The sequence below is a fragment of the Salvia hispanica genome, chromosome 6 (genome assembly GCF_029641045.1).
Source record: "Salvia hispanica isolate PSC_SH4W2 chromosome 6, Shi_PSC_v1, whole genome shotgun sequence".
In the NCBI taxonomy this organism is placed as follows: Eukaryota; Viridiplantae; Streptophyta; class Magnoliopsida; order Lamiales; family Lamiaceae; genus Salvia; species Salvia hispanica.
The window spans coordinates 25,483,513-25,509,634 of record NC_142697.1 but is presented as its reverse complement, the minus strand read 5'-3'; the positions used below and the strand labels follow the sequence as shown (position 1 = coordinate 25,509,634).

Below are 26,122 nucleotides of genomic sequence, written 5' to 3'. Positions count from 1 at the left end.
TTGAAGTGGTTTATGTGAAATAGTAGTATAATATAGTTTCATCACCTTCTAGCTAATTTCATTTGAATGATTACTGATATTATAAGGACTCACGACTCATGACCAATACAATATATGCTCGGTTATTCACGTATAAATTTATCATTTTGAAAAAAAACTTCTCCCAACCCCTAAAAAGTGGAGTATCATATTTTAGAATGCTATACAAATATGATGTTTGATTTCCCATTTGATCATGTCCTCACTAATTTCCACATATTCTTTAGTTGTTCGATTTTTCGCACTATATTGATAAGGGGGGAAACTATATATATACTCCATTTTTAATTATACATTTAAAAGTTCTTTCTATTCCTAGATCACCAAAGAAGAAGTACTTCAATTCTATACTAGTTATATTCTTCAACTTCGAACCTCGTCTTTCACAAAAATATGTCGTACCGACTTTAGTATTTCCCAAATGGGATGAATTTCTATCTATTTGAACACATTCCATAAGAATCTTTTGCAATTTACAAGTATACATGGAATATTATAATATGTCCATGTTCGATTTCCACCAAGTGGAGATATTTGTGCAATTATCCTACCAAATATGTACAACGTTGCTTTAGCTTATTTGGATTTATTTTATTATATTCTAATTAATATGATTATGTTTGAATTTTCATTTGTAAATATCGTCATTGTGAAGACTCTTTTGGGTGAAAATTTTGCAACAAACTACATACTGTACTGGTACAGACGGGTGTGAATTGCATCTATTAGTATGCCTTGAATCTGTATAGTTTGCTGCTAGCCAAACAAGGTCTCACTGGTGAACAATCTGAATACAATCCGTTCTCTGTTTCCTGCTCGTGTACGTAGTCAACACAATGTTGGTGAACCACGTAAATTTGTGTCTCTTTACGTTTCTGTTTGTCTCGATTACACATTGTTTTATTCTGTCACAACAAAATCCGTGATCTATCGCTAAGTAGAATCTTGCGGTGTCCCAACTTAGGCACTTGAGATAGTTGGTCCGACTCCGATCGACATACCTAAAACGGCTATCTATGATTACGACGCCCTTAATTATCCATCTTGCTTTTATTTCAAGTTGACTACCATGATTGTAAGTGAGTGTGATGTCTAGTCAAAAGCAATTTTAGTGAATAATTGTTGTCATCAACCTTGAACAAAAAGTAGTTAAGATGTGGAACACTAAGTAGGACTCAATGGAATTAAGCCCCAGTTGTTTTATTGCCGGTTTAGTTGGTTTCGACATATTAATAAATTCGGAAAATGACGATTTTTATTCTAAAATAGGAAAAAGAGAGTACTCCTATTAAATTAATACGTATATATGATTGGTTCCAAAACGATTAATCATTATCCTATCATCAGCATATTTGCAAATTGCAAGGCAGTTCGCAAATTATGGAAATATGTAGGCTGATTGAATTGCAAGGCCACACATTATGTTGGTGGGTGGAGTCTACGCTGATATTAGGATAAGTGTAGGCTGATTTATAGCTAGTATAAATTAGTGGCCACAAAAAATGTCCATACCTTAAAATGGCAAAGATTCAAGAAGCCAATTGTTTTATGCACATCTTGTCTGACAAAACTGAAAATATTACAACTAATGATCGGAATTTATGATGAGTTTAAATTGTATAAACACCTTATCCGTACTAATTAAGTACTATCTCACACTTCAAATCATGCAACGCTACTTGGGCATTGAGTCACTATCGCATGATTAGAACTCCAATTTGGCACTAGAAAGAAGTACTCTATAATAAAGTTGGAGCTACTTTGTTAGAGTATCAAAACGAAACTAGTTTCGTAATCGTAAATGAATTTTATCGGACTTCAAGATTGAATTAATCTGTTTAAATTGACAAATTAATGACAAAGTCGTGTTTTAATTATTAGTACTACAACTAATCTCTTACATTAGGTCATAAATTTATACTAATTCACCGAGCTATCAATTGAGCATTGAAATTGATATCGAATCATGGGGGAACAAGTTGACCTATTACTAAAATCTACATTCGAGTGAATGAAAAATAAATAAAAAAATCAAAATTTAATCTTGACTTTAATCTACAAATTAAAGCGCCACAAATACACATACCATTTTGCACAAGCAATTAAATAAAACGATTTTCCAATGTCGATAACGCAAGATATGAATATATAAATAATAAAATGAAAGTAGGCAAGGAATCCCAAGTGGAGGTGGGCCCAAGGGAGGAAATGTCCGGTGCGGTAGGGAGCACTGCACGCACTTTTGTACCCCCACAGTTGCTTCTTTACTCGACCAATATCTTAATTCTCAATTTCTTACACCACTATAAATCAACCCCTTCTCTTCAATCAACCAAACCCAACCCAACCCAACCCTCTCTCTCTCTAGCAAGAATTAAAGCAAGAAAATGAAAATGAGCAGCAGCAGCAGCAGCAATAGCAAGAGAAGAATTTCGAGCAGAGGAATTGCAGGAGTGTTGAGAGAGCAAAGAGCTCGACTCTACATCATCCGACGCTGCGTTGTCATGCTGCTTTGCTATCATGATTAATTCATGCCCCTTTTCCTTCTTTTTTTGGTTAATTAGAGTGTAAATAAATAGAGAAGCTAGCTAGCGCCAAAAGAGGGAGACCATATAATTACTTAATCGGCACAGTTTTGGAGTAGTGTAATCTACTAATCTTGATCTTGGCATTTACATATATGTGCCTTGTTGTATACAATTATTATCATCAAATATGAAAGATTGCTTTGATTCATCATTTTGGCTTGCATTTCTTTACTTTATTCATTCTTGCAACTCTAGTCTAATGAGGCGGCTTGTGAAAATCAGTAGATGTGGATCAGATTCAATTCAACAACAAATTATTTATATTTTTTCTTATTTTTGGAGCAGATTAGTTATGTCTGACAAGATGAAGGATGGGTAGCTCAGTTCGTGTGATATTTTTCCTTTTTTTCTTCTTCTGAATTTTTTGGTTTGCAGAAAAAATCCCAAATATGTGTCAGAAGAAAAATAGATTTTTTATTCTTTAAAGTGATAGTAGAATATAATTTATGCAGATCAATCCTCTGAGAAGTGTGCGTTTATGTGTGTCTTCTTATTTTTCGAGTTTAGGGTTGATTCTCATTATTTTTATTTTTTACTTTTTTTTTGTGGACGTGTTAGTTTGATCATTTCTCGACGTCCCTTTTTATGGATTACTAGTATGATTTATAAATATAGGGTGTGTTATTTTTGGAGGGATCGTCCGAATTCATTTACAAATAAAATAATTTTTCACTATTACCGGTAAATTAAGATTTAAATAATGTATATAGATTGAATATTCAAAGAATTACAATCAAAGCACGTAGCTAACTTTTTTTTTTTTTTTACATAAAAAGAGCTTCTTTAATATGGTTATATCACAAATCCGAAGCTCTAAATACCAAGGAATTAAAAATGTCAATTTTTTTAGGTAGAGTAGAAATATCTACAGACATTATTAGCAATATAGCACGTTTTCTCACGAAAATATGTGCTATGAATTTTCTAACACTTCACTGTCACGCTTTAATTCTACTTTAGAAAAATTCTTCAGACTTATTATACATTCCATTTAAAAGTGATTAATTAGATAACCAACAATCCAAAAGGCAAGATTTTAATCATTATTTCTTATGAGTATCCGGTGATATAATATCATAAATTTGTGAGAGCGACTTATACTATGATTGCAAATTCAACCACGCCTTTTCAATCAAAATAGTTTTTGATTAATTAATTCTACTTAGAAAATGTCTTGAAACATTTATATATACATTACAAAAGTGATTAACTAGATAACCAACAATCCAAAAGGCAAGATTTTGGTAATTATTTCTCATGATTATCCTACCATAAATCATTAGAGCGACTTATACTATGATTGCAAATCAAACACGCTTTTTCAATTAAAAATAAATTTTGCTTAACTTTTTCGCAGTCATCCAATAAGCACGTAAAAAAAGAGTGATAATTAATTAAATCTTCTAGATACAAAAATAATCATATGCTTATTCGTCTTTTTTTGGGTGCCTATAGCTTTAGCAACAAAGGCATGCTAATCAACCACTCGATTATAGTACTATTAATTACGAGAGAAAAATCGTTGTTAGGTTTGGCTGTTTTTATTTTAGTTAGTTTGTCCATTACTGATTATTGAATATTATCAGAAACATAAAACGTCTTTTGATGATTGCCTAAACTTACCTTGATTCATGATCATTAGAAACAAATCTCATTTAATTTTTGTTTAATTTTGTTTGTCGGCATCAACAAAGCTATCCAACTAAGCAAAATCAGCCGTGAATATATATGGACGGCAATTATATGTGATTTTAACATAAGTTTTGGACTCATTAGTAAAAATGTCCCAATCTTTGAAAACTATCAATTTGATAATCATTCAATTTGATTTCTAATGACGTGTAATTTTGATACAAAACGAATAGACGAGTTCAAAAGTGTTTTTAAAAAAAAAAAAAAATTTACCCCCAAACAAAATGGATGAAACATACAAACTATGTGAGTTGACATTAAAATTAGGTTTGTTTCATTAAGTGTGTATAATGGAGAGATTTATTTAATCCAAAAGACACGTACATGTGTCTTCGTGTCACGTAATAATAAGATCTTCTGTTAGTATTATTATTTTATCAAATGATAAGAATAATAATAAGGGGTATGTGTAGCTTATAATATCCTAACAAATAAAAAATAAATAGTGATACAAACAAAAAGTGATCAAAGCATTGAACACAGGCATAATATGGAAAACACTATAGCTAGAGTTTGGTCAGCATGGTACTCGTTTTGTGGGCCTTCCAAGCCCATATTTTTTTTATTCATTTTAAAATTAATATTTACACCAACAATCAAAACTATTTGATTTGTATCATATATTCTAGAAGAAAATATTCAAAAGTGTGCAAATTGCATTTGTCAGCTTGATAAGTTGCTTCATTAATCTGTCTTTTAATGTCTAATTCTTTGAACTCAATATAAACAAAAACATAAAAAAAGTGTTAGAACTAAAAAAAGAGGCGGAAAAAGACAATAAATGTGATGAGCGGAGAGAAAATAGCTTCACAAAATAAAGCCAAAATTCAGCCGACAATATGTGCTGACTCATTTTGTCACCTTATCTCTTCCACGTGCAATTCTTATCTACTTGACCCAATGCCCCTCTCAATAATTCTCTTTTTTCACTTTCTTTATTTTTTACTGTCTTTTTTTACCACCAAAAATTTGCCCACCTAAATAAAATACATGTAGTACATAGTCGATTAATTATAAAGTGAATCGTTTACGTACAACTATATTTATGTAGCCATTTTGGTATATGGTACTCAACCATAGGGTAATTAAACTAGTCATCGTCATGGTAAATTTGTTTCTCCTCATATGATTGAGATGTCACATTCTAAGCTAATAATTCAAAATATCCCAAGTTTTAAATATGCATATTGATATAGCCACTATTACAATCATTTATAGTACATGACAATTTTACACGCATCCCCCACGCCCATATATAGAGAGGACTGGTCTAGCACCTATACATATATGTAGCTTCAAAATTTTAATTTGGATGGTTTCACAAGTTGAGTTGAGGGCCACTCAATTTTACACTATCATCTTACTCCAAGAATTTTATCGGCACATATAATGATATAGTCACTTGCACAATTATTGCTACAAAAATTATGCCTTGAATTTTGGTGGTATGTGTTTATCTATATATATATATATAGTACTCCAATAGTACCACCCTCGGGCCAATTCGTTCTAATTTTATTTTGTTTATTGCTTTTTGAGGGAATAATATTTTTGCCCACCTCAACATGACTTAGTGCCTAAACATCATTACCAACTCTTCTTAACTAATTAAGATTAAGAATAACTATCAGTTTGGAAACAAGCAAATGATGGTGGAATATTTGTGACTTCGTCACAAACCATGATTGACAGTTGAGTAAGATTTTGTTTTGACAACGTAATCTGTTTCTTGATTTGTTGGCCTTTGATCTGAACAAGAAGCCGTTGGCAGTATTTAATTTGTTCAAGTTTCAGTTTACATTACATAAATGGAAATGAATCTTGTCTTCCAATAGTTTCACAATTTTATGATAGAATAATATCAAATTCCCTATTTTATCCCTGTTCTCAATGCAAATTCTTTTATTGCAACAATTAAAAATAAAAAAGAGTAAATATGTTTCTGAAAATTCTACAGATTATAGACCCTTCTTCAACAGAGTTCAATTTGAGTTCTTGTTTTGACTACTTCCAGTTCTAGAAGCTTTAATTTGGGCTACCGAAGTTAGGCTGCTAGATAACCCAGTCATTAGAAAATTTAGTTAATTTCATATAAGTACTAATTTGGCATCCCAGCATCCACATCAAAACCCATAGTGGAATAAATATATAGGACAAATCTGTCACTCTTATGCAATTAAGATAATATCTATACCCATATTTACAATTAAAAAATACCTATTATATGTTCAACATATCCCAACTTTCTTGACCACCATTCTGTTGTTTTATCGACTGAAAATAGAGGAACACACCTGCCCTGCGTGCGCGCACAGAGAGAATGCGGATCAAACCCGATGCAAGTGTGCACACAGCGGTGTTTGTTTTGAAATGAGATAAACCTCACAATTTCTTGATTTTTTTTACACAATTTTCCCCACCTGTATTAATAATTGCCCAGGTTGTGGAGGCCCTCAATGCAACAAAAAAATAACAGCCCTCGTTTTGGAAAGCCCTTTTTGGACACAAAGTATGGCCCATTTTCATGTTATTGAACTAAGATATCTGTGCTCCCTATCTAGTTTAGGTACTACACCTAAATATGTCCTTTTCTCTCGACTAAAAAGTTAGTTTTCTCCACAGCCCCAGCTGCCTTGAAGACAACCTTAATGATCTGTAACACTCTCCAGGTTCATGTACTTGAACCAGTTGTCTTCGACTTTGACAACACATTATTACAAGGGATCCCACTTTTGACAACTACAGGAAAAAAATGCAATTCAGGATTAAAACATCAGCTCCTTCGGCTTCAAAAAGATCCCTTTCATTCAACTTGTTTCTAAGCTCAACTTCTTACAAATACTACAACACAAGTTATTCTCATAACTCGAACCGAAGATGTTAAATACAAGAAAAAGAAATCATCACTTTGAACACAAACAAATCGTTCAAAAGTTATGTAACGCTATACACAGAATCAACAATTTGAGCTTTTTCTTTTTTTGTGATGGTGAAATGACTTGATAAAATTGCAGTCACCTTCGAACAAATGTGATTTCACAGGACATTAGACTATACCTGGCTTGCCTGTGGTGTAAGTAGCTATACATCGTCATATACATGTAGCCGCTCTTCAATGTACACGCGGCAGATAGGGCATCTCTTGCACTTCTCGCAGCAGGAGCTGCATATATGGTCACAATTATTAACGATGATGTCAAGTGAGGAGGCAAGCATTGCTCATGCCAACCCTTCTATCCTATGTTTTTTAGGTTTTCAAGCATTTAGGCAAATACGAGAATGGATTGACAGGTAAATAGTGATACCTGCAAAGAACGTAATGCCTGCAAGGTAGCAGGACTACGTTTATTTGATCATCAAAGCAAACTCGACACAGGATTTTTTCCTGAGAAAGTAGACGAAAAATTAGTATCAATGGGTGTTAAGCCATATAAGAGAATTAGAAATGCATTGTAGTCAAATTATTCATATGCTTATATCTCTCTTAAAATACGGGACTCGTGCCTGAATTAAAGTAGCATTCCACAAAAAAGATGAGAGGAATTTTGTACTCCCTAGATGAGAACAAACAGAAGTTAGGCTCACATTTAAAAGTCTTTCAAACTCCTCCTGGCTGATATTTGTGATTTCTGTTTGTGAAACGAGTGCTGATTGAAGCCTCCATATCTGAGAAAGAAGTAGCAATATCACACTGCCATTAAGCCATAGTCATGGAGTATATAGGTTTAAAAATTTAAGATAGTAAAATAAAACAAATAATTTAAGGAATGATCCAAGATTCTACAAAAATTTCAAACAAAATCAATAGGTAATCACCTCCTTAGCAAGCTCAGACTTGGGCATTTTCTTGACAGTATCAGGTGAGAAGGTATCGTACCTGTTAGGAACAAAGAAATATTTTTATGGCCTATCGAATGCGATCAATATGCATAAAAAATTATTGTGAAATTCTGCTATAGAAGAACATGAAACTTTCACCGCAGAAAAATACCCTGAATCCCATGAAGAATACAACCGAGCTTGCTCTTCACGGCTTCCTTCATCAATCGACCACCATCCCAGTAATCTAAATTGAGAAAAATCCACAAGGTTAACAACAAATTATGGTTTTGGAAAATTTAGATCTTTTAATGATTTAAGAGTCATTACCTTGATCCACGATGCAGAAAGCCCATATAGTCATAAGCAGTAGCGGGTAATCTGAAGCTGCTTCCCGTTACAGCTTCATCATTAAGTAAGAGGGAGATTTTCTCAAAGAATCTATACACGGCGAAGAAAAATCCAGCTCCTTGCAGCAAAAGAAGAGGAGAAAACAAAAGCAGAATGGGGATATTTCTAACACCAGGAGGAGTTCCCTATAATTGAAAACTTGTAATAGTAAGATTTGACTCATAAAGAACTCGATACTTGTCTGGAAAGAAATTTCTTAGCCCGACATACCTCCAAGTACATGAAGAGTATGACTTGGAAACCAATCAAAGGAATTTTCATGATATGCCCACCAATGTCTTGAAAGCTGCACATCGTGGTTTCTTGATTTTCTTCGTCGGGGGGTACCAAGACACCGTTACTCCAGGTATAAGACCTGATACTTGACGAAGATGCTGATGCTGCTGCTGCTGTAAGATGTGAACGTCTATGAATTGCAGGATTATACCACTTGGTGCAAATAAGGAATGCAAAGCACTCTGCAACCCTGAGAACCAAAGACAGAAATATAACTATTTAACCATGCAACAGATAGGACAGTCAATAGCATAAATGAAGCTAGAATATATCATGTACCCGTAATTTATGAACAGATCCCACCAACCAAGAGCATCGACATCACCTGCATATCATCTCACATGGAGTAGAAGTTGAGTACAACTTACAAATTAATGATAATGTTTCACAACACAAAGTAAAACAAAAAATTACTCCTATCTTATGATTTTCTGCCAAACAAGGTGATGCCTTCAATGTTCCTAAAATGGATAGTGTATGACAGAACATAATCAATGAGATTTCTTAATCGTGAGCTGAATTTACCACATAGTTTCAGAAGCGTAAATGTTGTTGCGGCAATGAAGAAGACCATTGAGATGGAAACCCAAAAGTGCTGAAGACAAAAAAAAAACATTTTAAACAGTATATATATATAGATTTCAGTGTAACTGGTCATAGATATTAGTGGCAACAGTAACAACATCTAGCTTTAGCATATACAATCTATACCTTAATCCTCCTAATGATTAATTCGGAGCAACAGTAACAACATCACATGTAAATGTATTCCCTTAGAAATTCCATATATTTGATTAATCTATAAGAACATCTAGCTTCCATTGCATAATGTTTTGTATGCTAGTCAAAAGCACAGACATTGCAGATTCAAAAGCACATCTTAATAGATGCTTTACTCATAACTTACTGGGAGAGTCTCCCATATAGCTTCATCACTTATATTATCATCGTCTCCAGGCATAAGGGCCCTACACATCCTGAGCAGCAAAACAACAAATGAAGGAATTAATATATAGACAATCTTTCAGATAGAAGGCAATGACCAAATCAAGACTTAAGAATATCACTGTGTATACTAGGATGGAAAAAGTATTACCTAATGTTATCAACCAAAATTGCAACCTCTAGAGCTAGCAGAGGCAGAAACACAATCTTCAAATTTACAGCTGTCATTTATCACATTACAGATAGAAACAGGATAAGTTCATTATGGAGATAGCCTATGCATGAAGAAGAACTCTTGAATGTTTTTGCAAATATTGTAAACATCGGAGCAATGAGGAAGCTTACCATATCTTTCCTCAAGATGTACACAGAGGAGAAGTTCGAAAGCAATAAGCAACGGAGCCGCCGCAACGGCATGAAAAGGCGCCCACTGTCCATAAAAGTTTTCAAGTAATAAGTAGGGATCATGAAGTTGGAGGAGAACGAGTAAAAAAATGAAGTTGGAAGAGAATATCAAAGGAGACATTAGATCAGTAGAGTATATTCGTCATACATTGCGACCGTGAGGCATAGATGGGGCAGGTAGGGAGAATCTGCCTCTTGCCACAACTGCATGAAATAACCAGATAGGAGAGAAAACCAACCTACAAAAAATTGTAAAAATACAGAATTAACTAAAAATCGTATAAACATGGAGTTTAAACATGAAATGCAAACAATTTATTCCAAAATGTACAATAGTATACTATTCATGAAAAATGTTGCCTTGTTCAAGTGGAGCTATATTGAAACAAAAGAAAAAAAGCTCTCAATCGACAAAAACAATTTCTAATCAATAAATTTTTTTTTCCAATCCAAACCACCTCAACATTTGGAGATGGAACATGGGATATATATTCCATCACTTTTCATACAAATATTTTTTGGGGAACTTTCTCTAGCTAAAGAAAACCCTTCTCTCTACCTCTGAACTAATACAGAAACGTCTGGTAAATGATAATTTAAGTGATAATTGGGAGCATTTACACTTTCATCTGCACATAAACCTCTTGCAAAAACATTGTGGAAAACTTATTACAGATATGCAACTCAAAATACCATCACTTGATGCTGCATTCGCCAAACTACCTCAAAAGTTTCAACCTTCAATTCTAATTAAGATAATGGAGCATTCGAAATTCCGCATTTAGATGCAACTTTTGCACCAATTTCACCAAATCATAACCCTAAATCAAAATAGCATATAAATAGGCAGTAAACCTGAATTGAGGGAAAATTATTGGCTGCCAAACAACAGTCAACCCAAACCCTAATTCAAAAGCCCTCAAATTAAACCTATATAACTCCCCACAGCTCAATTTCCAATTTTAATCAAGCAAACAGGGCATGATCAACACCAAAAAAACAGAGAGATAAAGAATAAGAAGAAGAAGAAGAAACATACCACCAAGAGTAGTTAACAGCATGATCGAGCTTGAGAGAGAGAATAACAGAGAAGGAGAAAAGCAAGCCATGCGCCACCACCACTTGAAAAGACTTGAAAACTCTCCTCCAGCTCATCGTTTCACCAAATATGCACACAATTACACTTGGTCAATGTTTGTATGCAATCTAACCATTGTTAAGAAACGACCGATTTAGAGAAGAATATGTTGAAAGCTGAATTGGGGGGAATAGGAAACCAATCTTTCAGACAACAACGTAAATCGCTGAGGAGGTCTTTGGATTTTCAGACGAATGTCGCTTTTGCTTTTCCATTATTTTTATTTGAGGGAAATGTCGCTTTTGCGTAACTGGGTATGGGTGGATTAAAGCTGCAGAAAACCCCAATTTGCCCACTGTCTTTTCGAGGAAAGGAGCGTCATATGGGGATATTATTGTCATTTCAGGGAGGCGTTGGTGGGGGAGGGATCGTGGAATACATATGACCGCCGAAAAATCTATATCTTGAATTTTAAGCCTTTCATGATTTTGTAGTTTGTACACAGACTTTCTTTCAAATAATTTATAAAAATCAATAAGTTTTCCCGTAACTCCTCTAGAATTAAATTTTGCTAAAATCAATGGTACAAAATTAGAGCATCTTCAATGGTGGCTAGCGAATCGGCTAGCCGCTCCGCGAGCACTGGCCTGTCCGCTAACTGACCATTAGGACCGGCGAGCGCGAAATCAGCGAGCGAATCGGCTAGCGATCGGCCAGCCCTCCTTTTTTTAAAAAAAATTTCGAAACTCTATATATACGCGATTTTATCGTCATTTTCATTCGCACCATTTAACAGTTTCTCTCTCTCTCTTAATTTTTGTACAAAAGCAATATCGCGAAATGGAGAACAACAACGACTCTACTCCAGTGACGAGTGGGTTGCAAACTAGCACGGTACCCGTGGGAGGTGGATGGGGTCTGATGGGCGGGTACTACAATATGTACCCTTTGCCGCGGATGATGTCGGGGTGGCGGGGGGGGTGCAGGGCATGCTTATATTTTTTAATGAAATTTTTTTTAATGTACTTTTTTTTAATTTAAATAAAATTATTGCATTTTCTCGTATTTGTGTCGTAAAATTAATTCTGTATTTTGCGTGAGATTGTAATTTATTTGTTTTTTATAATTTTGTTAGCCTATGGCTAGACTATTGCTTGTCCAGTTTCTTGTCCTGATGATGTGGCAGCCAGTTTCTAGTCCTAAATAATGTGACAAAAGGAATTTTTTGGCTAGACTATTGCCGGCCTATTGTCATTGGAGATGCTCTTAAAACTTGTTAAATGGTATTTTTTGAATATTATAAGACCTACAAACAAAAATCCACCTAATCAATACTTCTTCAACCTCCATAGTCGCCGCCACCATTTTATTTACAGAGAAATATCCTAGTAAAATATAACCATTTGAAATATAGATATACAATAGCCCACGATAAGGTTTATACTACTATCAAAGTGATAAATAATAGATTATGTGTCAGAAGAGAATTACGACACGAAACCAGTGAGAGCTGGTAAGAGAATTAGTACTTTTTGTTACTAACTTTTACTCCGCCAGTCCCGGATAATTCGTCCCAATATTCTATTTCGGTATGTCCCACATAATTTGTTCCATTTCACTTTTACCATTTTTGGTAGTGAACCTCATATTCTACTAACTCATTATACTCACATTTTATTATAAAACTAATATATAAAGGTAGGACCCACATTCCACTAACTTTTCAACCCACTTTTCATTACAATTCACTTTTTCAACCCACTTCTCATTACAATTCTTAAAACCCGTGTCCGGTCAAAGTGACCCGAATTATCCGGGACGGAGGGAGTAATATTTGTAAAGAACTTTAGTTTATTTATGCATTAATACAAAATTATAATAAACCTATAGGCATGAAGGCCTATTAGCTCAGTTAGTTAGATTGTCGTGCTAATAACGCGAAGGTCGCGGGTTCGAAACCTGCATGGGCCAATTAATTTTTACTTCGTATATTTAAGTTGTGGACCTCCACTTTTTCAATTTTAACTTTATTTTCCTGCACTCATTTGCAGTTGAGGGCCTCCACTTTTTGATTCGCGCAGTGTACAATTTAAAACTAAACGATTTTTTTTTATTATTCATTTAATTAAAACCATACTATATCTTATTGCATCTCAAACAAAGATCCAAAAATAAGGAAGTAAAAAATCTAGGCATGGGTACTACAGTATTTTCAAAATAAATAGTTAGAGGCGCAGGGCCAGGGTGTTCATTTTAATTTGTTCCAGTGAATGTATATTACAATTATGATTATGCCATTGTGTGCTTATGATTTTTTTTTCCCCAGAAATATGTATATAGAGTTAATATTTGTTGTTGTTGTGCACTTGTACATCATTCATATGTATGTATATACTTACATTTTATTTGTACAAGATTCAAACATTACTTAAGTTTTGTACATTGTACAAGTATTATGACCTTCTAAGGGATTATGATTTACTCATTAGTCATTTCTATATACTATAGTATTATAAGTTTAGTGCATAATTAAGTTGACAATGGATTTTTTTTTTCCTCTCTCATTATTTCAAGTACGTATCGAAGTTCAATACGCATTCCGGCTCACATGTATATATGGGGGGCACTTTCAGTTATTGTCTTAATTCAATGTTACACTAGTAATCATGTCTCTTTTATTTATGAGTAATCAATCTCCCATCTTTGAAGACCTTTTAAAGGAATAAATGCCTATATTTCAATACAAGTACTTCTATACATTAAAATCTTACAAAATACTAATAAAGGAAAACTCTATTTAATTAGGAATAAACTCGATCCGTTTAAGAATAAAAGATATAGTTCATCACTTAAATTGGCTGACGCAAATGTTTTTTTGACCGCATATATGCTGTTCTGTATTTGGTTTTTATAACCTTTATATATATATATATATATATATATATATTGTGAACAATCCAAAGATATTCCTCTATATGATATTTTGTTGAATACTTATATTTCTTATTTAATTTGCATTATCATTTTTGAAAACTAATGTACTCCACTACTCATTTACACATCAAACCAGATTTTAAAACACATGTAGTAGAGTAGTATCCTTTTATCAAATTATCACAAGCTGAATTTAGCTTAAATAATTAATTAGGTGCTCTATTATAAAGAATATTGTTGTTATTATTAACCAATGAAATGCCTATTTGCAAATATTTAAATATAATATATCCCGCATCACATAGAAAATAAAAATTAATGAAGATATATAAAACACAAATTAAAAAGATAAAAGCATGGTTTTTCAGAAGCAGTGCAATGAAAAAATGTTGCACTTAGATTACAAGCCTAACCAATTAAGGCCCAAGTCAACATACCTATATACTTAAGTCTTAACCACAACTTAATCCAAACCTTCAACAGTCAACACCCAAAAAGAGAAATATACCAATGATTTGGCCTATATACATTCCCACCATGCGGCGGCGGAGGAAAACGGCATACGGTGGCGCTGCACGTGTCAGTTAAAAAACCTCCAATAAAGACAGATTAAATTAGGTCATAAAATGATGAATTGAATTTGAAAGAGAAGCCTGTTGATCAAGGATATTGCTATTGGTTCTCTGCCTCTTCACACTCCCCGAACCGGATTGATCACTAGTTTTGTCCATCACTGCTCTAAGCGCTTCTTCAATGGAGCTCATGGAGTGCTCACATTCATCATCTCCGGTTACGAAGAGCACATTCTTCACTCTTCCACCGAGCGTGGTGATCTCCGCTTTGAGTGTTCGCAGGCGGAGGGATTTCAGCGCCTTGATGAGATCCGGCAACAGATCCGACCGATCCTCGCAGCATATGGACGCCTTGATCACCGCTCTACCCTCCTCGTCCGCTTCGTTATCCACGTTTACCTCGTCTATCTCGGTAGGGACCGGACTCGTCTCTGCGATGAGGGATGTCTGCCGCTTCAGCTCCTTCACGTGGTGGATCACTTCAGCCAGCAATGAAGCTTTGTCTGTCTGCGAACAGAAAGTTACATACAATGCTTTGTTCATTGAATTTAAAGGAGTGGTGTGAGACTTGTGCACAATGTACAAAAGGGATGCATTTTCCTAAAATAATCATGAAAAGGGAGTTTTTAAGGGTGGAATTTGAAACCAAGTGTGCTTAATAATGTGTGAAAATAGACTGACAAGAATGCTTCTTTGTCTGGCTTTTTTAGAGTCTTTTATTCTTTTTGGGATTATCTCTCATACTTGAATTTTTTTGACTGCGAATCCGGCAAGGATTTCCATGGAAGCTTTGTGGTTTCTCTTTAACATATCAAACTTACCGATATTTACGCTTGTTCAGAAATATTGAAAAATCAAACAAATTTTAGAGGCTTTTTAATGTACTACGAAAACTGAGGCGCCTTTGAGACTCACTCTCTCCTACCTAAAATACCACTCATGCTAAAATTAATCTTGATAACTTTAGGTAATATAATTGAAATATTTTAAATATGAAATAAGTTAAATAAAAATGAAATGTTAGAGATGCTTACTTTGGTGGTGCTAGGGAGCAAGCTTCGGAGCTTAGCAAGATGGTTGTTGATTCTCTCTCTTCTTCTTCTCTCAGCCTCGCTGTGGCTTTTCGACGCCGCGAGAGCTTTGGCATCCATGATTTCTTGTGCCGTCATCTTCTGCAGCTCGGCGTGGAGGCCGAAAGGGATGCCGCCACCACCGCCGGGATGCACAACCTGGCTGAACGACTCAGTGAGGAACCTCAGGTGGTGGTCACCGTCGTATCCGTACTGCAGTCCCCGGGCCTGCGGGAGGAGGAAGGGGTCGTGGGCCGGGTTGAGGGTCCACGGTAGGATCTGTGAGACGTCGGCAGCTCCATTTAGGTATGCATCTGTGCTAGTGTTGTGCTGGTGCTGCATATTTGGAGGGCTAGTGTTGAGATTTTGATCCTGAATTTGGAAACCCTCAATGTTGTCAGTTATGATATGGATGTTTTCTTCATTCTCTTTGTTGTTGTCACACATAATATTGAGTATGTATCTATGTGTGATTGGTGTTGAAATTTGAAGAAAATTAAAACCCCACTTGAAGATATCTGTGTTTTGAGTTGTGGTGGAGAAAGAGGTATGAAATCAAGTGGACTTTAGTGTTGTTTGATAATCATACCATCTTTCTTTCACATAAAGATGAAAAGAGAGAATATATATATGATCAAGAACATGGATTTTACTTGTTGATGTAGAAAAGGAAACAAGATAGGAAAAAGGAGGGATGGAAGAAAAACAGACCTCTCTTTGATGGAGTTTTGGACTTTTCTTTGAAAATCTTCTCCTCTATGGCATCAGCCTTTATACATATAGGGGTGTGGTTTCTGAGGAAAGTTGATGAGTGAAGAGACACCCTTTTTATAATACACTCAAAAAAAAATAAAACCTTTCAATTTTTGGTCTCTCTCTGTGTGTATCCCCACCACCTCCCCACTCTCCCAAGCTATATAGAGGGAGGGGATGAAAGTGGTGATAATCTTGTTTCCTTTCTTCTTACGGCACTCTCTTTTCTCTCTCTTACCACATATCCACTTCTGTAGCTATCACACCAGAGAACATTATTTAGGTGCATAGGGATGTAACTTAATTACACTCTCCTGCGGCACAAACAAACTAGATTTTCAAAGAGAGAGACTTACCAAAGACAAATGAAGCCTAATTAGTAATTAGTGTGTGTGATTGATGATGGTAATTAAGACGGAAAAAAGGAATTATAGTAGTATTAATTAAACAAGTATCCCACGTTCTTCAATATAATGGCTATTTCCACGCCAAGCCTTTGTGCTTCCCTAGGCCCCATGCAATCATTGTGTCTTGGAACACACTCACCCACCCACCCTCCTCGTCTCCAGGTTCTCTCTTTACTCTTGCATACAGTTTGTGTCTCTATAGGTTTAGCCTACCTCGGTTTCAGTTGCATGTATTCATGACATTTACTATTTGATGCTTACTGTCCCTTTTCGGATTAAAAATTTCTTGCAGAACAAACTGCATTTAGAAATGCATTAAATAAAGAAATTATATGCATAATGCATCTATCTCATTTTTGTCGATACATAAACAGAGGTGTAGCGGAAGAAAGGGTACTGATCATATTTGAGTAAGCTTTATTGGGAAGTTTGAATAATGATGAATATAGTAAAATGGCATTTGTAAGAAAACAGTACAGTTAAATGCAGCTTCTTCTTGTCTGGTTATGCCCTCTTATGATTTGGATTTTGAACACTAGCTAGGTTGCTTCTCAACTTTAATGAATTAATGTAGCTGTCCCTTTTCTCATTTTTATGTGTATGCAAGTTTATACTAAATGGAGTATTAATATTGGTCATTAATTTAACTGAGATTTGAAAGTTTGTTACTAAGGAATGAGATAATGTGAAAGCGACCTAAGTTTTTCAAATTTAGGGTTTCTCAAATATAGTTTTTTGTTGTTACTTGAGTTTTATTTAAAGAAATAGTACTACATTAATTGCTAAATTTAATTTTATTATTTCCATCAAAGTGGCAAAATTCAAACTAGAGGGATCTGCATTCTAGGAAAAGAAAAAGGAACAATAGACAAGATCATTAAAAACAAAGATGCTACTACTAAAACAAGAAAAAGTGTTTCACCATTGTTAGGAGTCATGACCAACAAAGTCTGAGTAATTACACAGCTAATAAGAAGGCTTTGTAGCTGACAAAAACAAAAGTCGAACAAAAATATCATTAACCCTACTAAACTTTTCATTCTCTCTCTTTCCTTTTTTAAGCACCATTATTTAATTCACTGTTCCTACCTCTCTCATCCTTATTTGGGAGAGTGAACGTGAGAGAGATTTTCGGCTTTGCATCCAGACCACACCAAATTTATCTAGCCATATGCTTTTTTTCTATACCAAAATTAATTTGTCGTTTCCAAATTATTTGGTGAATTAATTTGTTAATTTTACATTTCACTTAATCTAGACTAATCATTTCGAATGTCAGAAGTCCGACAAAGTAGACAATGGTTATAGAAGACAAACCCTAGCTAGTTCTGGAAAATGGTCACACGCATGGCTGCTTTGGTCCCATTTTCCATAACCTTTTAACCCATACTTTATCATCAATTTTTCTAGAGGAGGGTTTTTCATATTATAAATTACAATGATAGTGTTAATAATGTTTATTTATCATCATATATAAGTTGTCATTTTAATGATATTTTCAAAGATTTGATGATAGCTCCAACCCCCACTGGCCACTATTACAATAGGCCACGATAAAGTAAGCTTGTTTGTGGGGTTTATGATGACATCAGTCTCACGCTTGCATGACGTATGTCCCCTCTCCACTAAGCACATTTAGTAGTGCTAATTATAAATTATTAATCCTAACCTCATGGCTTTAATCATAATTAAATGTGCATTCTTCGCCTTTTTAGTAACTAAAACACATTTCTTTAGTATTGCATGTTTAGTGTGTTTGGTTGGTTCAAAAAGTTGGAATTTGGGTACGGCCTCCTTATTATTCTATTCTCCTACTATTAATTGTTTAATTTTTTTGATTATAAGAGTGCAACGGTGCTTGCCACATGCTAATTTGAGAATCGATATGTATCATTTATGAAGCAAGACATGAGAGTGAAACATGACATGCTATTTTTTTCAAGTGCTCAAAGGGTTTTGGGTGTTGAGTCAATCATTACTAATTTATGTGCTAATGATGCACAATTAATTGAGATAAAATGCAAACGATCGAATAAAATCCATGGTTTGAATGATTAGTACAAGAAGTGGTCCATATTCAAGAAAATTCCCCACAAAGTGGGTAAATAAATAAAAAGCTGAAATCTGAGTAAGCTAGTGGAATCTGATTAATTTTACAATGGTTCCTTCCAAGATAAAGCACCAGATTAATTTAGCATCAAATGTGTGAGTGTGTGTATTTATAGTCCTTTAGAGTTTTTCACAAGCCATAAAGTTTTTTATACTAAAATCATTCTTTTGCAGAAAAAGATAATCTTCTTTCTATTACCGTTGAACGCTTTCTAAGTTAGAATTGATAATAAAAATATATGTAGCTTTCTGCTTTTTTCTGCAAGAAAAAACAAAATCTTGCAAAGTGCCTTTCGGCTTTAGGTTTTCAATCCAAAAACTGCAATTGAGTACACATTTTCAAAAATACAGAGTAATTAAAGGGGCAGTAATTAGTTGATAAATATGGATTTTGCATATTTTTGTAAGGCCTAGATTTGGCTCGTTTAAAATTTGATCATGTATATTATGTTCATTATTTCATATATTTATACATTTTAGTATTTTGACGTTTTTATTGAAAAATAACGGAAAAATACTTTAAAAGGTGCAAAAAGGCCAAGGTGCAGTATCGTCAGTTCAAGCCGATTTTTTCGGCAATTTTGAAGTCCAATAAGTACTTAATGCATACCATTCTCTTCGTCATCTAAATAGCTTTGCGTGGATATCTAGCACGTCTCAATCGGAGTTTTGTGGAGAAAGTTATCCCTATACTATAAATATTGCGCAGTGCAGTCAAAGCTAGCTGAAATTTAGGCGGAAATATAAGAAAAGAAAGAAATTAATGCGTCGTGAACTCAAATCTCTCCTGATACTTGGAGAATTCAAAAACACCATATTTCCTATAACCTGGATGACAATGTTTTACCATGTGTATACCTACCTCATACCTCAAACCTGGATTACAATTTTTTACAATTTTTTCCATACTTCTAACAACTATCTAATTAAATATAGCCATTCAATGTATTTAAATAATCCCAAAATTTAAATGAAAATCTTGAAGCTCATACGTTTGGGGTGTCAATTTTTATTTTTTTTTTATTTTTATTTTTGTTTAAAAAAAAGAGAATTTGATGAAAGGGATGGTTCGTGTTAGTGGACCGTGAAAAATCTAAGTGGTCTAAGTGTCATGTATTATAAAAACTAACCTTGTCTATTTGTCGGAAAGTAATGTGATCAATTGTGGCCAGCAAATTAATTAGTATCCAAAATCATTTTTTTCTTTTTGGGTGGAACAAGACATATTATGACGCTTGATTCACGAATCCAATTATTTTCCATATTGAACCAGGAGTGACGTTAAATGACCACATTAAGGCCAGCCACAGGATTAATTTAGTCAATTTAAAAATATGCGAAAATTAAAATTATTTAAATGTCCTTCCCTCAATTTTAGTCTTTGTTTCCCCCAAATCATCATTAATAGATAATTCAGCCTCTTTTAAATTTTAAATTTGAATTAAAGATTTCATTAAATACTACTCGACTTAATAACAAATTTAACTCCTATCCTCATTAATTACTACTCCATTTAATAGCAGATTCATTAGTACTCAATAGTGATTGAAAATTAAAGAGAATAAACTCACAAACCTTTTCTATCCTCATTATTTTTTGTACATGTTAGTAAAGGTACGACGGCTGTCATTTTAGTACTAAGATTTTTCTTTCTTAGTACTATGAAATTAAATTAGAAGTTAACAAAATCTATTTATAAAATTAAAATATATAACTGTGAATCTTAGTTGTAACTCTTAAAATAAAATTTTATAATTGTATTAGTGAACTCATTAAAGAAAATCAATCCTATTGGAAATTATAATTGAAGAAATTAATCTACTACTTTTTGTATTTTATTTATTAAATGTAATTGAACTATTAAGGTGATTGTTAGATTAAAATGAACAATCGATTAATGTATAACTTCATCCCAATTTAAACAAATTCACTATATTATGGTATAGTATTGATATGAATCTAAACACTATATTAAATTGTTCTATTTTTATCTAAATTTTAATTGAATCGAGTAGTATCAATTAAAAAATCTCAAGTATATCAATTTAATCTATTTGCCTTTTATATTCTAGTTTTAGATGTAAATGGACAATTAAGGTGAATTTTAGATTCAGCACAATTCAAGTGAATCTTATCACTATTGAATTGTTCAATTTATTATGTTCAATCGAATTATTTAGTTAAATCTTACAATCGATAGAATCTAAACACTATTGAATTATTTAACTGATTATATATTCAAATAACTCTAAGTTCAATTGAACTTTTTAGTGACATCTTACAACCGAATGAATCTAACTGAACTCAACTAATTCTATGTTCAATTAACTCCTAGTCCAGTTGAATTGTTTAGTTGCATTTTATAATCGAGTGAATCTAAGCACTATTGAAAATTTCAATTAAATATTTGTTCAGTTTACACTTTACACTAAGTTCAATTGAATTATTTAGTTACGTCGTATATTTTGAAGAATCTAATCACTTTTGAATTGTTCAATTGATTATGTGTTCAATTACTTACAAGTTTAATTGAATTATTTAGTTATGTCGTGTGTTTATGTGGATCTAAGTATTATTGAATTGTTCTAATTGTTTCTAAATTCAATTGAATAGTTTAGTTGCATTATATTTAAGTGAATCACTACTAAATTGTTCAATTTTAACTAAATTAACTGAATAATTTAGTTTCATCTTATATTTAAGCGAAACTAACCACTATTGAATTTTGTTCATTTCGATATAGCTTTAATTTAATATCAAACTAATCTATATTCGGTTGAGTAATCTGTTTTCTTAATTTTTAAATCAATGTGTTCATTTGTTTATATTATTATTATTATTATTATTATTATTATTATTGTTATTTTGTTAATAAATTTTGAATTATTATAATGTCAAATATTACTATTTTGTTATTATTTCAGTTACTTGATTGATTTTAGTTGATTAATATAAATTCAAAGTCCCATTAACCTTCTTAATTTATTAGATTATTATATTGGACCAAATTTATTTAAGGATTATTTGTTGTTTTATTTTTATAGCTATTTTTAATTGTAATCGATAATTTTTAAATAATAAGTATTATGTTGTATTCTGCATTTTTCTTAAAATTTATTACTATTATTTTAAACAAATAAAATGATAATATATTACCTTTTGCAAAATTAGACAATTGAGTTGAATTTTAAATTCAATTGAGAATTAAATTTTATTGTTTACATTGTGATTGAGTTACTGATTGTATTGATTTAACATTGAACTAACTAATTAGTAGTAGCTCTCACGGGGAGAGAATAGTTTTAAATTTAAATTTGAAATAATATCCTCGAACTCTCTTGTTAGCATGCTTCATTAATGGCATGATTAATCGTGCTTGATTAAATACAAGCATGTTGCTTTAATTAATTATCCACAACATCTACATTTATCAAGATGACTAAATTTATCAAAATTGAAAATTAGAATTGACCATAAAATCAATTTATTCACACATCCTCCTTGTCTCTTGTTCCAATGTTTTACGTACGCCATATCCATTTTTCTGCAACAACACTTCTTCAAAAAGAATCAAAAGTCATTCTATTGATTTATCGAAGTTTAAAGATAATGAAAAACAATTTCACGAAAAACATTTAAGAAATCTATCGGAAATTTCCAGAGAATTAAAACATCAGCAGCTGCATCGATCGTGAATTTCAACCAAAACGTCAAAGTTATGCAGGGCGACCACGCGCCCGGATACTCAACGACGGCCAGCTTCTCATCATCCTGCTCGACAACTCTCTCAGCTCCAGCTTAAGTAAAAAAATCAACACTTATTTCTATGCTTGACATACAGCTAAACTCATACGAAAAACTTAAGTTTTGTATATTAAGGATTTTGTGCACAAATCATTGCGAAAAGAAAATGGGTGAGACTGACAGAAACTAAAAATGGCTATTGGCTCCATTTTGTGTTAATGCTGGCGGGAGAAGAAGAAGCGAGACCGCCAATTTCTCTTCCAAATATTGAAAGGATATATATAAAAGTAAAATCAAGTAGTACTAAACCGGAAATTTGTAGTAAACCGGTTTTTTTTGCTATTAAACCAGTTTATGGTTGGCCATAACGTGGCCACGTAGCAATATTGTTGAATAAGTCCAGGTAGTCTAAAAATGAAAAGTCAGAATCGATCAACGGCAATTGCAGGCCTCATGATAAAAACTGATTAAATAATTGCTAGAATCTAACATACAATTTCATACTCCTGCCGTTTCGTAGTAGTAGAAATATTTATTTTCGACACACAATTTTTAAAAAAATTGTATTAAATGAATTAAGTAAAAGAAAAATAAATTAGGAAAATAAAACAAGTAGAAAGACGAAGAGAAAATAAAATAGATGCAAAAAATGTATTGACTTGTACCAAAAAGGGAAATGACTTCACTAATATGAAACGTATTAAAATGACAAAATGATTCTACTACGGTGGAATGAAGTGAGTAATTCATTAGGAAACTAAGCGTCAAGTTTATTAAATTTGGATACATAATTTTGAACTCAGTTTCAACCATATGCACGTCAACCATGATTTGGTCTTGTTAATTTTTTACTTAATACATAAACATAAATTATGTTCTAAACTTTATTGAAACATAATTATTATTTTTAAGTAGCCAATGTGAAAAGTAATTAGACTTCCTTTTTTTTTTCTCTTTAGAACAGTAGAACTATAAGGCTTCGCTTATATCATGGCAAAACATGCTGTCTTTATATCTTTTCAGTTTTCCCATTCTTGCCTTGACCGAAAGTAGAGCTGCAACTCTAATAAAGTCTTCAAGCCCAGACTGCATAAGAGCATCCACTATAGGGGAGCCACGGCCGGGCCACGCCAGAGCCGCGAGCCGCGGCTCCCTACAGTGACGGGGATGCAGGGATGGGCGGCCATGGCGCGGGGGGGGGGGGGGGGGGGGGGGTGCGCCCATGAGAGCGCCAAGATCGTGGCCCGGCCGCGGCTCTTGGGCGGGAGCCGTGGCTCTCCTATTGCAGCGGCCACGGGCCGCGGCTCTCTCTATTTTCTGATTTTTTTTTTTAATTCTATAAGTATACACATTTTTTTACCTCATTCCTGCACAAATTCTATAAATATACCCATTTTTAATTAAAATATAAATAAAATGAAAAAAATTAAACTTTTTGGTGGCTTGGCCATGTCCACTATAGTGGGAAACATGGGCATTGGTGGCCCGACCACGATTTTGTGGCCTGGCCACACTTTGTGGCTTGGCCCGGCCAACTATAGTGGACACTCTAAGATTACACTTTATTGGACTCATGTCAAAACGACGTCAATGAATTACAATACTTTTTTACTAAATATATTATTTTGATTTTCCGCAAATATATCTCTCTAAAAAAATTTTCAGCAAATATACACGGATTTCATTCTTCACTAACAATAATTTAATTATTTTTTCTTTTTAATTATCTCTCACTTACAAATTGTGTCTTTTCAAAAGTGTTTATTTTGATGGGACGGATAAAGTATACATTTCTAATATGCACGAGAGTTTTCATTTGAATTTTTTAATTAATAGAAATAATTAAAATTAAAGTTTAATATCTATTTAATTAATAATGATATTTTTTTTCTTAATAGATAACACAAACCCGACCCTAACCCGACCCAACCCAGTCCAAAATCTTCAGGTTCTTATTAATTAGGTGGATCCTATAAGAAACCAAACTCTAAACGTGCGTGTTTTTGTCGGATAAAAAATTGTGAGCCCTCCCCCCTCCCATTCATTATTAAGAGAATGTAAGTCCAGCTCTTTTAATGGGCCGAACGTGATTGATACATGTCCAGAGTTACGGTTCACATTGTCCATTTGATATTCTGAATATAGTGTGCAAGAGCCATTATCTACTATCACAATTTTAGTTTCACTTAATTATAGTTTGGATATGGGCTTCACAAGTTTAGGTTAGAATTTGGTCTGAGCATTAACCTAACTATCCATTTCACTTAATTTTTAATCATTTATTTAATTTTAGAAAATCATTTAAATAATTAAATTAATTGGATATTATTAAGAAAATGATTAATTTATTTTACGTAATTTCTTCTTTGTCCATGTGTCTTAATAGAAATGATTTCATTGCTTAAATAAGCAAGCATAATAAAATTCCGTGATACTATAATAATTGGTGCATTGAATGTTTTTGAAGGTCAGAAATTAGAAATATCAAGAAAATAGAGATGAAGCCAGTTATACAGTGTTGTGGTCCGAGTTCTGCAGCGATAGGTGAGGTGTCAAAACATGTGTATTTTGATGACCATAAATGTTGTGTTGTTTCTATCATTCATCAAATCACGTGGACTTCGATGTCATTTCATTATACACGTGTATTTTCTACTTCACCATTTCATTTTTCAAACAACTGATTTTTTTATACAGTAATTAAAAGATTAACACAATATTCATCTACATAAAAGATCCGATAATTAAAACGAATCCGACCCAATTGACATTCTCAAACAATCACCTATAATTGGTCTTAATTAATTATGCAGAGATTTTGGATACGGTAGTTGAGATGCTATTTAGGTGACTTATAGTACTTCATATACCCCATTAATCGGACAAATGCATCTTCTTTTTTTTTTTTTTTTAATTTCTAGGTGACTTGTAAATGATCGATCATCACTTCAAAATATGAAGGATATAAAATTATTTTAAAAAAATATAGGGAGAGAGTATCTAGTAAATAGGGTTTCTAGTTGTTGCAATATGTGTTGAAGTGGGACGCCTCAAATTTGACAGACTTGTATCAAATCAAACTCAAGTCTTTCCAACTTGAGCTCAACTTAGAATACCACTGCCTGAAAATTTAGGAACACAAGACAAATACTAATAGTTACACAAATTTAATTAAATATCAATATAATCAGACTGCTCAATTGAACTTCAAAACATATGGTGAAAAGAAGCTATATACCTCGATCGACGTCTCACGATTGGATGATTAAATTGGAAATCA

General features: G+C 33.3%; 2 protein-coding genes, 1 non-coding gene and 1 pseudogene across 4 annotated transcripts; 2 read left to right on the top strand and 2 right to left on the bottom strand.

The window, feature by feature from the left end:
• The first annotated feature begins 2,364 nt into the window (after nucleotides 1-2,364).
• Nucleotides 2,365-2,778, top strand: LOC125205838 (small polypeptide DEVIL 4 pseudogene; annotated as a pseudogene).
• Nucleotides 2,779-7,100: 4,322 nt separating this feature from the next.
• Nucleotides 7,101-11,532, bottom strand: LOC125208548 (uncharacterized). The gene is made up of 14 exons (XM_048108182.2): nucleotides 11,215-11,532; nucleotides 10,324-10,414; nucleotides 10,116-10,200; nucleotides 9,922-9,991; nucleotides 9,733-9,802; nucleotides 9,351-9,420; nucleotides 9,105-9,150; nucleotides 8,760-9,015; nucleotides 8,469-8,674; nucleotides 8,311-8,385; nucleotides 8,136-8,196; nucleotides 7,905-7,985; nucleotides 7,625-7,704; nucleotides 7,101-7,482 (listed from the first exon to the last, which is right to left on the bottom strand). The coding sequence occupies exons 1-14, from the start codon at nucleotides 11,328-11,330 to the stop codon at nucleotides 7,401-7,403; spliced, it is 1,389 nt and encodes a 462-aa protein (XP_047964139.1). The 5' UTR covers nucleotides 11,331-11,532; the 3' UTR covers nucleotides 7,101-7,400.
• Nucleotides 11,533-13,150: 1,618 nt separating this feature from the next.
• On the top strand, nucleotides 13,151-13,224 carry TRNAI-AAU (transfer RNA isoleucine (anticodon AAU)). Its single transcript has one exon. It is a non-coding gene; the product is annotated as a tRNA-Ile (tRNA).
• A 1,303-nt stretch (nucleotides 13,225-14,527) lies between these two features.
• On the bottom strand, nucleotides 14,528-16,698 carry LOC125204060 (transcription factor bHLH30-like). 2 transcript variants are annotated; one of them, XM_048102603.2, is made up of 3 exons: nucleotides 16,541-16,698; nucleotides 15,794-16,201; nucleotides 14,528-15,266 (listed from the first exon to the last, which is right to left on the bottom strand). In XM_048102603.2, exons 2-3 carry the CDS (start codon nucleotides 16,169-16,171, stop codon nucleotides 14,802-14,804), a joined length of 843 nt encoding a protein of 280 aa, XP_047958560.1. In that variant the 5' UTR covers nucleotides 16,172-16,201; nucleotides 16,541-16,698; the 3' UTR covers nucleotides 14,528-14,801. The 2 variants fall into 2 exon arrangements, with proteins under 2 accessions (XP_047958560.1, XP_047958559.1); XM_048102602.1 differs by lacking the exon at nucleotides 16,541-16,698 and having other exon boundaries at nucleotides 15,794-16,534.
• Between the last annotated feature and the right edge of the window lie 9,424 nt (nucleotides 16,699-26,122).

Excerpts from the sequence above, each read along its gene's own strand:
- LOC125204060 (XM_048102602.1), bottom strand. The coding sequence starts at position 16,276 with ATGTGTGACAACAACAAAGAGAATGAAGAAAACATCCATATCATAACT. Across the intron at positions 15,267-15,793 it reads TGCTCCCTAGCACCACCAAA|ACAGACAAAGCTTCATTGCT; the intron begins GTAAGCATCTCT and ends TTCTGTTCGCAG.
- LOC125208548 (XM_048108182.2), bottom strand. The coding sequence starts at position 11,330 with ATGAGCTGGAGGAGAGTTTTCAAGTCTTTTCAAGTGGTGGTGGCGCAT. Across the intron at positions 9,992-10,115 it reads ACATCTTGAGGAAAGATATG|CTGTAAATTTGAAGATTGTG; the intron begins GTAAGCTTCCTC and ends GATAAATGACAG. Across the intron at positions 8,675-8,759 it reads TACTCTTCATGTACTTGGAG|GGAACTCCTCCTGGTGTTAG; the intron begins GTATGTCGGGCT and ends TTTCAATTATAG.